At 34.2% G+C, this 16,672-nt stretch overlaps 1 protein-coding gene across 1 annotated transcript in view; it reads left to right on the plus strand.

Moving 5' to 3' along the window:
• Window positions 1–16,672, plus strand: part of NUDCD3 (NudC domain containing 3) — a 106,155-nt gene that overhangs the window by 44,108 nt on the left and 45,375 nt on the right. Inside the window, exons 3-4 of the mRNA XM_051976442.1 lie at window positions 10,421–10,553; window positions 16,342–16,485. Of these exons, the coding sequence (XP_051832402.1) occupies window positions 10,421–10,553; window positions 16,342–16,485 (277 nt within the window). The remainder of the gene's footprint in view (window positions 1–10,420; window positions 10,554–16,341; window positions 16,486–16,672) is intronic.

A 16,672-nucleotide genomic window follows, 5' to 3' on the forward strand; every position in this document is an offset into this window, starting at 1 on the left:
GTTATAGACTGCTTTTTAAAATGTCCAAATTTACTACTCTACAAACGGTAGTATTCCTGTCTTCATGCAGACTTTTCAACAGTTACTTATTTCCTTTATATTTTTGCCAAAAGGATAGGTATGAAATGGAAATTCATAGCTGTTTTAGTTTTTATTTTTCTAATAATTAGTGATTTGGTGGATCTTTCTTTTTTTTAAATTTAATTTGACTTTCAGTCCCCTCTCACCAACTAATTAAAAAGACAAGAAAACAGAACTCATTTACAAATATGTATGAGTCATGTTAGACAAATTCATGCATTTATCTTATCCAAGAAATAAAGAAAAAGAAAAGGAAATATACTCATTTTATAGTCTGAGTCCATCTTCTTTCTATTTGGAAGTATGTTATGCTTCATTCTAAGTTCTTTGGAAATGTGGTTGGTCATTGTGTTGATAATTCGTTAAATCTTAAAGCATTCATTATCATTAAAAAATTTTCATTATGCACATTATTCTCTTGCTTTTCTTCTCTTCACTTTGCACTACCTCATACAACCCCAATTTTTTCTGAAATTGTTCTTTTCATATTTTTTTAAGTACAATATCATTTTATCACATTCATATATCATAATTTGTTCAACTATTTTTCCAGTTGATGGATATCCTTTCAGGTTACAATTCTTTGTCACTACATAAAGAGTTGTTACAAATATTTTGTTATATATGGGTTGTTTTTGTTTTTCTTTGCTGTCTTTGGAGTATAGACCTAGTAGCAGTATTGCTGGGTTGTAGGATTTGTCTAGTGTGATAGTTTTGGGAGTTTAGTTCTATATTGCTTTCCATGATGGCTGAATAAGTTCACAGTTCTTAGAGAACCCTAGAGAATCAACTAAAAAACTATTAGAAATAGTCCACAGGGGGCGGAGCCAAGGTGGCGGAGAAGGCACACGAGACTTTCTAAGTTCCTCTCATGCCCTCACGACCAACATTAAATTCAGCCTCAAAAATAGGGCTTGACTGGTAAAACCCATGAAGATCAGAAGCACAACAACTCACCAGCCGTAGATAATCTGGAAGATTGCCAGGAAAGGTTTGTCCTGAGGGGCCAGGAACAAACCAGCACAGGTAGGGAGAGACTAGTGTCAGGGAGCAAAACAAGGGCAGGAGTGACCTCTGCGGCTAGAGACAACTCTCCCATATGCTAACTGCTCTGCCTTAATTATAAAGCAGTAAGCCGGCAGAGAAATTAAAGCCAAAGACAGAGGGTACTCTCTAAAAAATGCCAGAATCTAACAAGATCTGGCTATAACCACCCAAAACCAGAAGTGATTCAGTGCAGACCCTAACACAGCCCTGCAGCCACATTCTACAATTCTGGGCTTTTGCTGGGGTAGTTACAAATCTGCATGGCAGGGGGGCACAGCCTGGGGCAACCTCTAATCCACTCAGTGGGGGGCTCAGCATGGGGCAATAGAACTTTGGCAGCCGATTGTGCTTCCTGGGGCAGAGATACTTCTGGTCTCTGCAGGGCTACTTTCACTGCTGAGTGTCTAGCCCCAGGGCAGTCGTTAACCCGCACTGCAGGGTTCTTTACAGGGCACTTCTACAACTCCACAATGTAGGCCTGAGTTACTTGGGGGGAACCCAGAGCACTCCCGTACCTCGCTGCTCTTTGTAGCCAGTTGGCAGGACACCTACCTGTCCATACACCTATCACTGCTCTGCTGAGGCAGCTGGTAACCTTCTGGCCCTGAAGACAGACCTTACAGGCTTAAAAGAAAAAAAAAGAAGGTAAAAAATAAAAAGGACAATTGATAGCTTCTATACAGAAAGAGAACAGCTTTTCAACCCCTAGGAGACTAATAGCAGACAGTCTCCAGACAATTGTTGGTCCCCAGCACAAAAGCCTTTCCTAGAAGAGACTATTAAAAACCTTAAAAGAGAACTAGAAGAAAAATGGGGAAAGGAAAGAGAAAGAAAAGCAAGAGAGCAACAACTTCTTGCAGTGTGAATTGGAAAAGGTAAAAAACTCCCAAGAAGTATAGGGAAACAGAATTTATGAATTGGAAAAGGTTAAAAATTCCCAAGAAAGTAGGATTTATGAATTGGAAAAAGAAAATAACTCACTAAAAAAAAAAAAAATAATAATGAAATGGAAAAAAATTCCATAGAGCAAAACAACTCATTTAAAAACTCAATTGGACATATAGAAAAAGAAGTAAAAAAAGCTAATGAAGAAAATAACTCACTAAAAATCAGAACTAAACAAATAGAAATGACTGATTCATTGAGACATCAAGAATCAGTCAAGTAAAACTAAAAAAATGAGAGATTAGGAAAAAATGTCAAATATTTACTTGGAAAAACAGCAGACCTGGAAAATAGATCTAGGAGAGAGAACCTGAGGATCATTGGACTACCCGAAAATTATGATGAAAAAAAGAGCCTAGATACTGTTTTACAGGAAATCATCAAAGAGAATTGCCTAGAAGTAATAAAACCAGAAGGTAAAATAGGCGTTGAAAGAATTCATCGAACACCTTCTGAAAAAGACCCTAAAATAAAAATTCCAAGGAATACTGTGGCCAAATTTCAGAACTATCAGACTAAAGAAAAAATATTACAAACAGCCAAGAAAAAACAATTCAAATACCGAGGTGCCACAATAAGGGTCACTCAAGATCTAGCTGCCTTAACATTAAAAGATTGAAGGGCCTGGAATCTGATATTCTAAAAGGCAAAAGAACTTGGAATACAGCCAAGAATAAACTACCCAGCTAAGCTGAGCATTTTTTTCCATGGAAGCAGATGGACATGTAATGAAACAGAGGAATTCCATTTGTTTCTAAGGAAAAAGCCAGAGTTAAACAAAAAATTTGATCTCCAACCATAGGACTCAAGAGAAGCAGAAAAAGGTAAAAGGAACTCTTGAGAACTGTATTTCTGTTGTGGATATACCAAAAAACCACATGTATAATTTGATTTTACTAATATATCATAAAAAAGGGGAAGTAGAAATGGAAAGGGGATAGTGTCAGAAAAAGGGAAAAGGGGAGATTAAAAAAAGGGAAACTAAATCCCACGATGAGGCAAAAGAAACCTATCATATCTGAGGGAACTTAGAGAGGGGGAGAAACATTGTGTGAATCTTACTCTCATCAGAGTTGGCTCAATGAGAAAATAATTGACATTTATTTTACAGAGAATATTTTCTTACCTCACTAAAAAGTGGGAGAGGAAAAGGGAAAAGGAAAAAGAATAATAAGGGAAGGGTACAAGAAAGGGGAAGGGATTCAAAGGAAGGAAGGCGGGTTAGCTGCGTGACACAAGTGGGGCCCATAAGGTTAATACTAGGGAAGGGGGTAAAGGAGGGAAAGAAAAGGAAAAACACAATCTGGGGATATTATGATGGCAGGAAATACAGAATTAATACTTTTAACTGTAAATGTGAATGGGGTGAACTCTCCCATTAAGCGGAGGCGGATAGCAGACTGGATCAAAAGTCAGAACCCTACAATATGTTGTTTACAGGAAACACATTTAAAACAGGGAGATATATACAGAGTAAAGATAAAAGGCTGGAGCAGAATCTGTTATGCTTCAGGTGAAGTCAAAAAAGCAGGGATAGCCATCCTTATCTCAGATCAAGTAAAAGCAAAAATTGATCTAATTAAAAGAGATAAGGAAGGAAACTATATCTTGCTGAAGGATACTATAGACAATGAAGTAATGTCAATATTAAACATATGCACCACGTGGTATAGCATCTAACTTCCTAAAGGAGAAATTAAGAGAGTTGCAAGAAGAAATAAACAGCAAAACTATAATAGTGGGAGATCTCAATTTTGCATTCTCAGAATTAGATAAATCATACCACAAAACAAATAAGAAAGAAATTAAAGAGGTAAATAGAATATTAGAAAAATTAGGTATGATAGATCTTTGGAGAAAACTGAATGGTGTCAGAAAGGAGTATACTTTGCAGCAGTTCATGGAACCTACACAAAAATTAACCATATATTAGGACATAAAAACCTCAAAATTAAATGCAGAAAGGCAGAAATAGTAAATACTTTCTTTTCATATCACAATGCAATAAAAATTATATTCAACAAAAAGTTAGGGGTAAATAGACCAAAAAGTAATTGGAAACTAAATAATCTCATCTTAAAGAATGATTGGGTAAAACAGCAAATTATAGACACAATAATTTAACTCAAGATAATGACAACGATGAGACATCATACCAAAATTTGTGGGATGCAGCCAAAGCAGTAATAGGGGAAATTTTATATCCTTAGAGGCTTACTTGAATAAAATAGAGAAAGAGAAGATCAATGAATTGGGCCTGTAACTTAAAATGCTAGAAAAAGAACAAATTAAAAACCCCTAATCAATTACTAAACTTGAAATTCTGAAATTAAAAGGAGAAATTAATACTATTGAAAGTTAAAAAAAAAAAAACTATTGAACTAATAAATAAAACTAAGAGTTGATTTTATGAAAAAATCAATAAAATTGATAAACCTTTGGTAAATCTGATTAGAAAAAGGAGAGAGGAAAATCAAATAAATGATATTAAAAATGAAAAGGGAGAATTTTCCACTAAGGAAGAGGAAATTAAAGAAATAATAAGGAGTTACTTTGCCCAATTTTATGCCAATAAATTTGATAACCTAAGTGAAATGGGTGACTACCTCCAAAAATAACAGAAGAGGAAGTAAATTGCTTAAATAGTCCCATTTGAGAAAAAGAAATAGAACAAGCTATTATGCTGTATAAACTATTTGAAAAAATAGGGAATGAAGGAGTCCTATCAAATTCCTTTTATGACACAGATATGGTACTGATACCTATACCAGGTACATTGAAAACAGAAGAAAATTATAGACCAATCTCCCTAATGAATATTGATGCTAAAATCTTAAATAAGATATTAGCAAAAAGACTACAGAAAATCATCCCCAGGATAATACACCATGATCAAGTAGGGTATACCAGGAATGCAGGGATAGTTCAATATTAGGAAAATTATCAGTATAATTGGCCATATTAATAATCAAATTAACGAAAAACATATGATCATCTCAATCAATGCAGAAAATGCATTTGATAAAATCCAACATTCATTCCTATTAAAAACGCTTGAGAGTATAGGAATAAATGGACTTTTCCTTAAAATAATCAGTAGCATCTATTTAAAACCATCAGTAAGCATCATATGTAATGGGGACAAACTGCAATCATTCCCAATAAGATCAAGAGTGAAACAAGGTTGCCTACTATCACCATATTCAATATTGTATTAGAAATGCTAGCTTTGGCAATAAGAGTTGAGAAAGAGATTAAAGGAATTAGAGTAGGCAATGAGGAAACCAAATTGTCACTCTTTGCTGATGATATGATGGTATATTTGAAGAACCCCAGAGATTCTACTAAAAAATTATTAGAAATAATCCCCACCTTTAGCAAAGTTGCAGGATACAAAATAAACCCACATAAGTCATCAGCATTCTTATATATCACTAACAAAACCCAACAGTTAGAGTTACAAGGAGAAATTCCATTTAAAGTAACTACTGATAGTATAAACTATTTAGGAATCTATCTGCCAAGGGAAAATCAGAAACTTTAGGAGCACAACTACAAAACACTTTCCACACAAATTAAGTCTGATCCAGCCAACTAGAAAAATGTTAAATACTCTTGGATTGGGCAAGCAAATATAATAAAGATGACAATACTACCTAAACTAATCTATTTATTTAGTGCTATACCAATCAGACTCCCAAAAAACTTTTTTAATGACCTAGGAAAAATAACAACAAAGTTAATATGGAAAAACAAAAGGTCAAGAATTTCAAGGCAATTAATGAAAAAAAAAAATCAAATGAAGGTGGCCTAGTTGTAACAGATCTAAAATTATATTATAAGGCAGCGGTTACCAAAACCATTTGGTATTGGCTAAGAAATAGACTAGTTGATCAATGGAATAGGTTAGATTCACAAGACAAAATAGTCAACTATAGCAATCTAGTGTTTGACAAACCCAAAGATCCCAGTTTTTGGGATAAGAACTCACTATTTGACAAAAATTGCTGGGAAAATTAGAAATTAGTATGGCAGAAACTAGGCATTGACCCACATTTAACACCATACACCAAGATAAGGTCAAAATGGGTTCATGACTTAGGCATAAAGAATGAGATTATAAATAAATTGGAGGAGTATAGGATCATTTACCTCTCAAACCTGTGGAAGAGGAAGGAATTTATGACCAAAGAAGAACTAGAGATCATTATTGATCACAAAATAGAAAATTTTGATTATATCAAATTGAAAAGTTTTTGTACAAACAAAACTAATGCAGACAAGATTAGAAGGGAAGCAATAAACTGGGAAAACATTTTCACAGTTAAAGGTTCTGATAAAGGCCTCATTTCCAAAATATATAGAGAATTGACTCTAATTTATAAGAAATCAAACCATTCTCCAATTGATAAATGGTCAAAGGATATGAACAGACACTTCTCAGATGAAGAAATTGAAACTATTTCTAGCTATATGAAAAGCTGCTCCAAGTCCTTATTAATCAGAGAAATGCAAATTAAGACAACTCTGAGATACCACTATACACCTGTCAGATTGGCTAAAATGACAGGGAAAGATATTGCGGAATGTTGTAGGGGATATGGGAAAACAGGGACACTGATACATTGTTGGTGGAATTGTGAACATATCCAGCCATTCTGGAGAGCAGTGTGGAACGATGCTCAAAAAGTTATCAAATTGTGCATACCCTTTGATCCAGCAGTGTTTTTACTGGGCTTATATCCCAAAGAAATCTTAAAGGGAAAGAGACCTGTATGTACAAGAATGTTTGTGGCAGGTCTCTTTGTAGTGGCCAGAAACTGGAAACTGAGTGGATGCCCATCAATTGGAGAATGGCTGAATATATTGTAGTATATGAATATTATGGAATATTATTGTTCTGTAAGAAATGACCACCAGTATGATTTCAGAAAGGCCTGGAGAGACTTACATGAACTGACGCTATATGAAATGAGCAGGACCAGATCATTATATACTTCAACAACAATAGTATATGATGATCAATTCTAATGGATGTGGCCATCTCCAGCAAGGAGATGAATCAAATCAGTTCCGATAGAGCAGTAATGAATTGAACCAGCTACACCCAGTGAAAGAACTATGGGAGATGTCTATGAACCATTACATAGAATTCCCAATCCCTATATTTTTTCCGCCTGCATTTTTGATTTCCTTCATAGGCTAATAGTACACTATTTCAAAGTCCGATTCTTTTTGTACAGCAAAATAACTGTTAGGACATGTATGCTTATATTATATTTAATTTATACTTTAACATACTTAGCATGTTGTATTGGTCAACCTGCCATCTAGGGGAGGGGGTGGGGGGAAGGAAGGAAAAAATGAGAACAAAAGGTTTGGCAATTGTCAATGCTGTAAAATTACCCATGCATATAACTTGTAAATAAAAAGCTATTTAAAAAAAAAAAAAAAAAAAAAAAGAATGAGTGTCTCTGGACTAATCTCCAACTCTATAGAGTTGGATAGAAATCTGGACCTCTAGCTCAGGCTAAGTGGGAGTTGTCCTAGACTCAACTAGTCCCACCCAGATAACTGAATGAAACTACTTTATCTTGATTCCCTGGAGGGAGGGAGGAAAGGAGGAAGGAAAAGAGGGAGGGAGGAAGAGAGAGAGAGAGCAAGAGAGTCTGCTTCTTTCATTAACTTGGACTAGACCCTTCCCTCTCTGTCCGTTTTATCATCTGAAAAGTAGAAATAATGATAATAATGACTATTTTCAGAGGAAAAATTTAAAACTTTGGTATTTCTAATTCCAAACTAGCATGCTAGCTATGTTATACTGCCTCTTGTAGAAAGAAAGGTATTCACATAGCTAAATCAATACTGTTCCTGTTCTGGTAGAGGTAAGCCACATGCTCCATTTTCCTACAGAGAGCCTGAAAAGGATGATAGCAGCTATTTAGTTGCCTCACTGAAATTTAAGAGTGTTTTACTCTTTTCATTACCTAATTTTTTTATATTAAATTTTTTCTGTACCAAGAGAGCAATACTTTTAAAATAATCTAGTTATACAACTATGTATGTAGTTGAACTTTTAAAAATAAGATAATTTATGACTTGATTCTTTTTAAAATAATAGCTTTTTATTTTCAAAATACATTCAAAGATAGTTTTCAGCATTTCACCCTTGCAAAATCCTGTGTTCCAAGTTTTCCTCTCTACTCTCCTCCCCTAGACAGCAAGCAATCCAATATGATTTTTTAAGTTTAAAAAAAAAAAAGATTTCGTTATTTATACATAACTTCATCCAACTGGCATTTGTATAGGACTTTAAGGTTTGCAGAGTGTCTTTAAATACATTTTCATTTGATGTGAAATAACAATTCTTTCTCTAATCTACATCACAGTATTGTTATGAGAATCAACATTTTGCCCTACCCACTTCCCAATAGTTTTATCCAAGGTACCCTAGTAGATCCCAGCCTGAGCAGGCTGATGCTAATATGGGACTGCCCTTGACCTTTTGTAACAAAAGAATCCAACCTCAATTTTCCTTCCAACTTATCTATATAAGTAGGATCAATCCTTTTTCCCCTTTCCCACCTTTCCTATGAGGGGAATCCCTTTCTACTCTGACTTTTAGCTCAAATCCTGGTAGAGTATTAGTATGAGAAAAACATCCCAGTGCATCTTAAGGACTCTTGGAGCTTGCTGTCTTTAGGATATTTCGTTTCTTTCAATTAGATCTGCAGTTGAACTTCAGTTAAAATGTAAATTCCTTGAGAGTAAGGACTATGTTCTTTTTCATGCACATGGAATTTTTTCCTTCATTCAGTTGTGTGGAGAGGGGCAGTGAGAAGATCAAAGTCACACACACATACACATACAGTATATAAATGTTCAAAAGAGAACTAAATTTATCACCTATTTGAAATAGATTTTGAGAAAAAGCTAAGGTAAGAAGGGGCCATTGAATCTTTGCTATATCTTTGTTATAATTTTGCGTATCCATTAATGTTTTCTTCTCCATCATCATTTTGCTTTTGTGTCTAATTTAGACTGTAATCCTATGATGCTAGAGTTGTGTTTATTTCCTTCTAATATTTAGTATAACATTATACTAATTTTTAGGTAATTTTACAGTCAATAGTTAAATAAATATCATCTATTTGGCTCCTTATTGGACTTTTATGCTGATATTTAATTTTAGTTTTCAGATTTTTTATACTGTTTAAAAATAGTGTCTTTTGTGAATTATTCTACTCAACTGAAATTGAGTTAATTCTAATTTTTCTTTGTAAGCATGTTTTCCATGTCATAATGAACTCTCTGTTATCAGATTGTCATTCATATAATTGTTAAAAAGAAATAGAGATTCTTAGAGGTTTGGTAAAGATTTAAAATTTGTGATGCTAAGTGAAATGAGCAGAACCAGGCGATTATTATATACCTCAACAATGATACTGTTTGAGGATGTATTCTGATGGAAGTGGATCTCTTCGATAAAGAGAGCTAATTCAGGTTCAATTGATCAAGGATAGACAGAAGCAGCTACACTTAAAGAAAGAACTCTGAGAAATGAATATAAACTGCTTGCATTTTTGTTTTTCTTCCCGGGTTATTTATATCTTCTGAATCCAATTCTCCATGTGCAGCAAGAAAACTGTTTGGTTCTGCACACATATATTGTATCTATGATATACTGTAACCTATTTAACATGTAAAGGACTGCTTGCCATATTGGGGAGGGGGGGGTAGAGGGAGGGAGGAGAAAAATCGGAACAGAAGTGAGTGCAAGGGATAATGCTGTAAAAAATTACCCTGGCATAGGTTCTGTCAATAAAAAGTTATTTTAAAAAAATAGAAAAAAAAAAGATTTAAAGTTTGGCAGTAGTGACAAAATTTTCTAACACAAGCCCTTTTCTCCTCTTATTGAGCTGAGCATTTTGTAAGAAAATAAATACTACACATTTTATTAGAGAATTTTACTTAAGTAGGCTCCATTCTTAAGTCTTCATGGATTCTTAAGAAGGTTAAATAGTATTTTTGACTATAATTACTGCTAATTTTGTAAAACAATAGGCTATTATGATCATATTAATTCTCTCAAACACTTCCTTTTTTCTTTGTGTTTTTGGATACAAGTGATCTAATTAGAATGATCAGAAACAAAACTGGCCACAAAGCAAATTTCTAAATATAAGTTAAACTTGAACTTGATCATTCCCTTCTGAGTTTTAAAACATCTTTTTAATCATTTTTTTTCCTGGCTCTTTAAAAATGGTGAACAGTCAAACTTGATCCTTATTTTTCTATCCTATCTGTATGAATAAGTTGGAATTTCAAGTTTTTTGTTCTTTCCCAGGAGACAGGAGCAGTTCCAGAAAAACCCTGACAGTTACAATGGTGCTGTACGTGAGAACTACACCTGGTCTCAAGACTACAGTGACTTGGAGGTTAAGGTGCCAGTGCCCAAGCATGTCCTGAAAGGGAAGCAGGTAATGAGCAGCAGAGCTTCTAAGTCACAGTTGGATCTTGTGTTTTCTAATCCCTCATTTCCCATGACTAGCACAGTGACAACTTGTTACTTCAAGGATGTTATATAACTTTTACTTAATCAAAGGCAGCATTTTAAATTTTGCACAAGTTAGGCTGGCAGAGTATGATGTGAGACAGAGTGCATCTTTTATATTCACTTGAATATCACATTGTGATCCAATGGTGATTTGCTAAGGAAAGAGTCTGTTCCTGGCAAACATCCTGGGATGAGATTGTTTAAGTAAGTGGAATTTTAATGATCCATTACTTTATTTTTTCACTTAATTTTCGCCCCCCTCTCCTCCAAGAATATATTTTATCTCTTTCCCTGTGTTTCTTTGCATTATTTATAATACTTTACAGCTTTTGGATAATAATTTGGATAAATGCTGATTATCAATACTTCCTTGAAATAATTTTTATCTTCTCTAGAAAGGACCTCCAAATTTTAACTTAACACATCCCTCTTTTCAGGTATTCAACATACTACATGTATATTATAAATGTAGTGAGTAAACTATTCTTGGCATTTACATGCATTTTTATCTCTTCAAAGAAGAACTTAATTCTCTCTGTTCTTTGAAGATATATATCTCTATTCCTCTCATATTTTCTGAGCTTCACTCATTGTGTTTCATGCATTCTGTATAATATTACCTGGATATCTCACTGGCATCTTAAGCTATATAAAGCAGAACTCATTCTCTTTTCTGCCCCCTCAATCCTGCTCCTGTTTTAATTTGTCTCTATCTTGCCAGTGATATTACTTTTCTTCAATCTTGCATGCTTTTAATCTTGAAATAATCTTGATTCCTCCTTTATCCACATATCTAATCTGTTCCCCAGAATGTAGTGGCCAGTGATTTTTCCAGGGACCTGTTCAATCTAGTAATGTCTGAATAAAACAATTGTTCTTAGGTCTCATTCTGTGTAATATAGATAACTTGCAGTTAAACAAATTATCATTACTATTTCTGGCTACTGCTCAAATAACTACTCACACTCATTAAATAACTTGATTAGAACCAGTAATAGCATTCTGACCTGATGTCTGTCTGTCAGATTCTATCTAGAGTGGAAGCATTTCATATAGAACTTTGATTATACCCATTCCTTTACCTTTGCTCTCATAGATCTCAAACAGGCTTTGTTATTTTCTTGTTCTTTGGTTTTTATCATTAAAGAGATCAGAATCAATTGTATAGAAGACATTTTTATTTTAATGTAATACAAAGATTTTTTGGGGGAAACCTTTTTTAATACAAAGATTTTTTTTCTCTAAAAACATTTTATTGGTGCTGTTTTCTTTTTAATGACCCTGTTTATCTCCCTTCTTCATTAGAAACTTCAAAGTTCTAGAATTTGCTTTTGTCAAGCAAAACAAATCAGTATATTGGACATGCCTGGAAATGTATGGCTCATTTTATACTTCTTCTGGTCCACAATCCTTTGCCCCAGAGTGAAGATCATTTTTCATCTCCAGTCTTCTGAACTTATGATTGGTTATTGGAATAGTTAGAATTCTAAAGTCTGTCAACATTCTTTTCCTTTATTGTATTTTTAAGTGTAGAAAAACATAGCCCATTACCCTATCCATCCTGCTCTGTCTCATTCATACCATGACCTAATTTAGATGCAATGGGGTAGAGTAGGAAATACTATTGGATTTGGACTTACAATCAAGGAGATTGTAAACCCAAGTTTAGAGCCTGGCTTTTTTTACTTTCTAGCTTTATGATGATAGACAAGATTTTGACATTTTTGAACCTCACTATCCTCATCTATAAAATGGAAATAACACTTCTTCTTTAATAGTGCTTTTGTGAGGACCAAATAAGATGATGTGTGTAAAGTGCTTTGCAATCTTTAAAAGTATGTAAATTTCAGTTTTACTGTTTAGAGGAATGTAACATGAATATGTACAAATGGATGTACAATCTGGGATTTCTTTTCCCATGGTGCAAATTTGCAACCTATACTTCTAATTCTTTCTGCTAAAAGTTCACCAGATAGAGTCTACCCATTATGCTATAGAGTCCAGGGGTCCTCAAACTATGGCCTGCGGGCCAGATGTGGCAGCTGAGGACGTTTATCCCCCTCAACCAGGGCTATGAAGTTTCTTTATTTAAAGACCCACAACAAAAAGTTTTTGTTTTTACTATAGTCCGGCCCTCCAACAGTCTGAGGGACAGTGAACTGGCCCCCTATTTAAAAAGTTTGAGAGCCCCTGCTATAGACCTTTCTCTCTTTTTCCTAACATCACAAGCTGGAATACATTTGTTATCCGCTGTCCTTTATTACATGACTCAGCCTATCTCTTTCTGTGACACAGTTTGTTCATGATATATCGTTTATGCCTGTCTTTTGGAGTTCCTTGTTGGCTTTATATTGCAGACTACTCATAACCAACCAGGATCTTTTCCATTAGTCCCTGGGGAAATTTAGTTATTTGGAAGCAGATATTTCCCTTCTTTCTTCCAACTGACTCTCCTAGCTTCTATTGAGATTTGGTTCAAATCTTATCTTTTAACAAGAAGCCTTTTTCCTTCTCCTCTTTGTTGGCCTCTCTCACATAAGTCTCTACAGTCACATCAATTGCCTTTCTTCTGAGATTACTCTTGTTTTTACTTAGTCATTTGCATATTATTTCCTTGATTAGAATGTGAGTTTTTTTGTGGGCAAGAACTGTTTTTGTTTTTGTTTTTCTTTATGTCGCAAATACTTAATATTGCACCTGGTACAAAGCAAGAATTGAATAAATATTTGTTGACTGTTGACTGTTATAAGATTTGCCAACTGATGTTGATATGTTAGGGCAGTCAAAGAATTCCAGACATTGAAATGACTGGAAAGATAGTTTCCTTGACAATGGAGTCACTAATTCTCTTTGGATCTTAATTTCTTATTTATAAATTGAGGACATTGGATTAGATAATTTCTAAGGACCTTCCATCTATAAATCCTACATTCTTATGTTACAGTGCTCAATATAATTTTGTTAAAATAATTGCTACCAAATGAAGTTGGCCTAGTTGCGTCAGATTTAATTATAAAACTGAGGTCATCAAAACTATTTGATACTGGCTAAGAAATAAGAGTAATAGATCATTGGAATAAGTTAGATTCACAGGACAAAATAGTCAATAATTGTAGTAATCTAGTATTTGACAAATCCAAAGATCTCAGCTTTTGGGATAAAAACTCATTATTTAACAAAAACTGCTGGGAAAATTGGAAATTAGTATTGAATGGGTCGAATGCATTGTTGGTGGAATTGTGTACTGATTCAACCATTCTGGAGAGCAATTTGGAATTGTGCCCAAAGGACTATCAAACCGTGCACACCCTTTGATCCAGCAGTGTTTCTATTGGGCTTATATCCCAAAGAGATCTTAAAGGAGGGAAAGGGACCTGTATGTACAAAAATGTTGTGGCAGCTTTTTGTAGTGGCTAGAAACTGGAAACTGAATGCATGCCCATCAGTTGGAGAAAGACTGAATAAGTTATGGTATATGAATATTATGGAATATTATTCTATAAGAAATGATCAGCAGTATTGTTGAGGTTGGGAAAGGGGGACCCCAAAAAACAGACCAGAGATATTTAAAAGAATTTACAGACTTGAACTCATCTCCTAGTCAAGGGGCAAAGTAGATAGTAATTTTAACACTATTACAAAAGGGCTGGAATTCTAAGGGAATTTCAACAGTGAAACAGAAGCAAGGAGATGCATTTATCCAGCTTTCAATCATTGATATGCTAATTCTATAGCTCACAGGTAGAAGGGAATTTGGTTTTCATTAACTAGATGATTACTGACTAGGTAGAAAGGAATTTGGTTCTCATTAACTAGATGATTACTGACCAGATTATTAGTCTGAAATGAATTGAGGAGTGGTCTTATTGTCTCAGGAGTTTGATCTGTGGGAGTTTCCTGAAGTAAGAAATTATCTGACTAAGGAGTGGTCAGAATCAGACAGATTGGGCCTGGGAGTTTCCTGAGGCAGATTCCAAAGCTTGAAGATTTAGGACTACTGACTTATTATTAGAACAGAAGCACGCGCCCTCCCGCGCCCTCCCCCGCCCTCCCCAAAGTCAGGGAATCCCCAAACCACAATTATATTTCCCTGGAAGCTGTACCATATCAGAATGACCTCAGAGAGTCCTGGAGAGACTTACATGAATTGATTCTAAGTGAAGCAAGCAGAACCAGATCATTGTACATGGTAACAGCAAGGTTATATGATGATCAATTCGAAGCCAATTCCAATGATCTTGTGATGAAGAGAGCCCAGGGAGAGAAGACTGGGAACTGAGTGTGGATCACAAAATAACATTTCCACTCCTTTTGTTCTTGTTTGTTTGCATTTTGTTTTCTTTCTCATTTATTTTTCCTTTTTGATCTGATTTTTCTTGTACAGCAAGACAATTATATAAATATGTATACATATATTGGATTTAACATATTTTTAATATGTCTAACAAATATTGGATTACTTGCCATTTAGGGGAGGAGATAGGGGGAAGGACAGAAAATTTGGAACACAAGATTTTGGCAAGGGTCAATGTTGAAAAATTATCCATGCATGTTTTGAAAATAAAAAAAACTTTAATTAAAAAAGAGAGAGAGATTGGGTCAGTAGCACACCTAATAAAAACTCAAAGATTGAAAAAAAATTAAAATTAAAAAAAGAAAAAAATAAGATAAAATAATTGCTACTTAATAGGTGGGATAGAATAAATCTGTACTATTTGTTCATTTATATTATGGCACATAATAGTGTTCTGAATGTGATTTAACTGGAAGTATATACAAATCTAGAACAGGTTTGTAACAAGGTTCATTTGTTACCACTGCTGTGTTTTGTTTTTTTTCTATTTCAGTAAAAGATTTCATTTCATATTTATATTCTGAACCAAACTACAGAGATTTTGTGCGTCAAAATTCACTAATTCATTTAAATAAAACATTTAGGAAAATTGCCTGATTTTTCCATTACTTTGTAAAATAGGTCTGTTTCAACAAAATTGGCTATAAAACAGATTAGAGTAAATTTTATTTATCCATTCAATTTCTTACAAAATTGAATATGTGTATTCTTGTGTATAGTTTTACTCCAACGATTTTGATTAGAAAAATTTAGTAACTAAAGGATTAAAAGTGTGACCAGGTCAGGGGCATACTAAGTGTTGAAGCACACCAACATTCTGTATCTGCCAAAGCTCTATTTTTCAGCTTCTGCCTCACATTTTATTTTGTAGGAATACTTGATAGATCTTACTTTCCCAAAGATAGCCATTTTTCTTTATCATAGAGAATTATTTGCTTAGATACAACTACTTCCAGGACTTATTAGCTCTCCTTTTCCTTTTGTCTTACTGTCTATTATGTTTAATGGCATTGGATTATAGTATCATACTTTGTCTGTAAATGTCTAGAGATAGCTTAATTTTGAAGTTTTAGTTTTGTAAATGTGAAGGAGCACCTACTTCACAAATTCTATATGTTTGATATATATATTTATTTATAACAAATAATAGCCATTTATAACTTTGAATGTACATTTTTACTGGATGTAGTCTTGGTAAGTTTATGCTAGTTATCCCCAATGCAATATCTGAATTTATACTTTCTTCTCTTACCTTTTTGAAATGTGTTCCACTCCCCTTTTATGTATTTAGTCCTTATCTCACAAGACACTCTTCCTCTTCCTTTATTATATGATTCCCATTTATTTTCTTTTTCAGGTGTCTGTGGATCTCAGCAGTAATTCTATCCGTGTGGCAATACTAGAAGGGAATGAGGAACATGTTTTAATGGAAGGAAAATTCACCCATAAAATCAACACTGAAAGTTCTTTGTGGAGCCTTGAGCCAGGGAAATGTGTCTTGGTAAGGGTAATTCAATCAATTCAATCTTTGGTATTTTGTTAGTTTGTTTATTTTCCTTCTTTGGTATCCTCGAGGTTTTTTTTTTTTTTTTTTTTTTGAGTAAATGTTTCTTTGAAGACTTTGGTTTCTGTAGATACTGAAAGTGGACTGTGAACTGGGCCTAGGTAATAGGCAAAAAACACTTTCA

Source organism: Antechinus flavipes, chromosome 2 (genome assembly GCF_016432865.1).
Source record: "Antechinus flavipes isolate AdamAnt ecotype Samford, QLD, Australia chromosome 2, AdamAnt_v2, whole genome shotgun sequence".
NCBI classification, from domain to species: domain Eukaryota; kingdom Metazoa; phylum Chordata; class Mammalia; order Dasyuromorphia; family Dasyuridae; genus Antechinus; species Antechinus flavipes.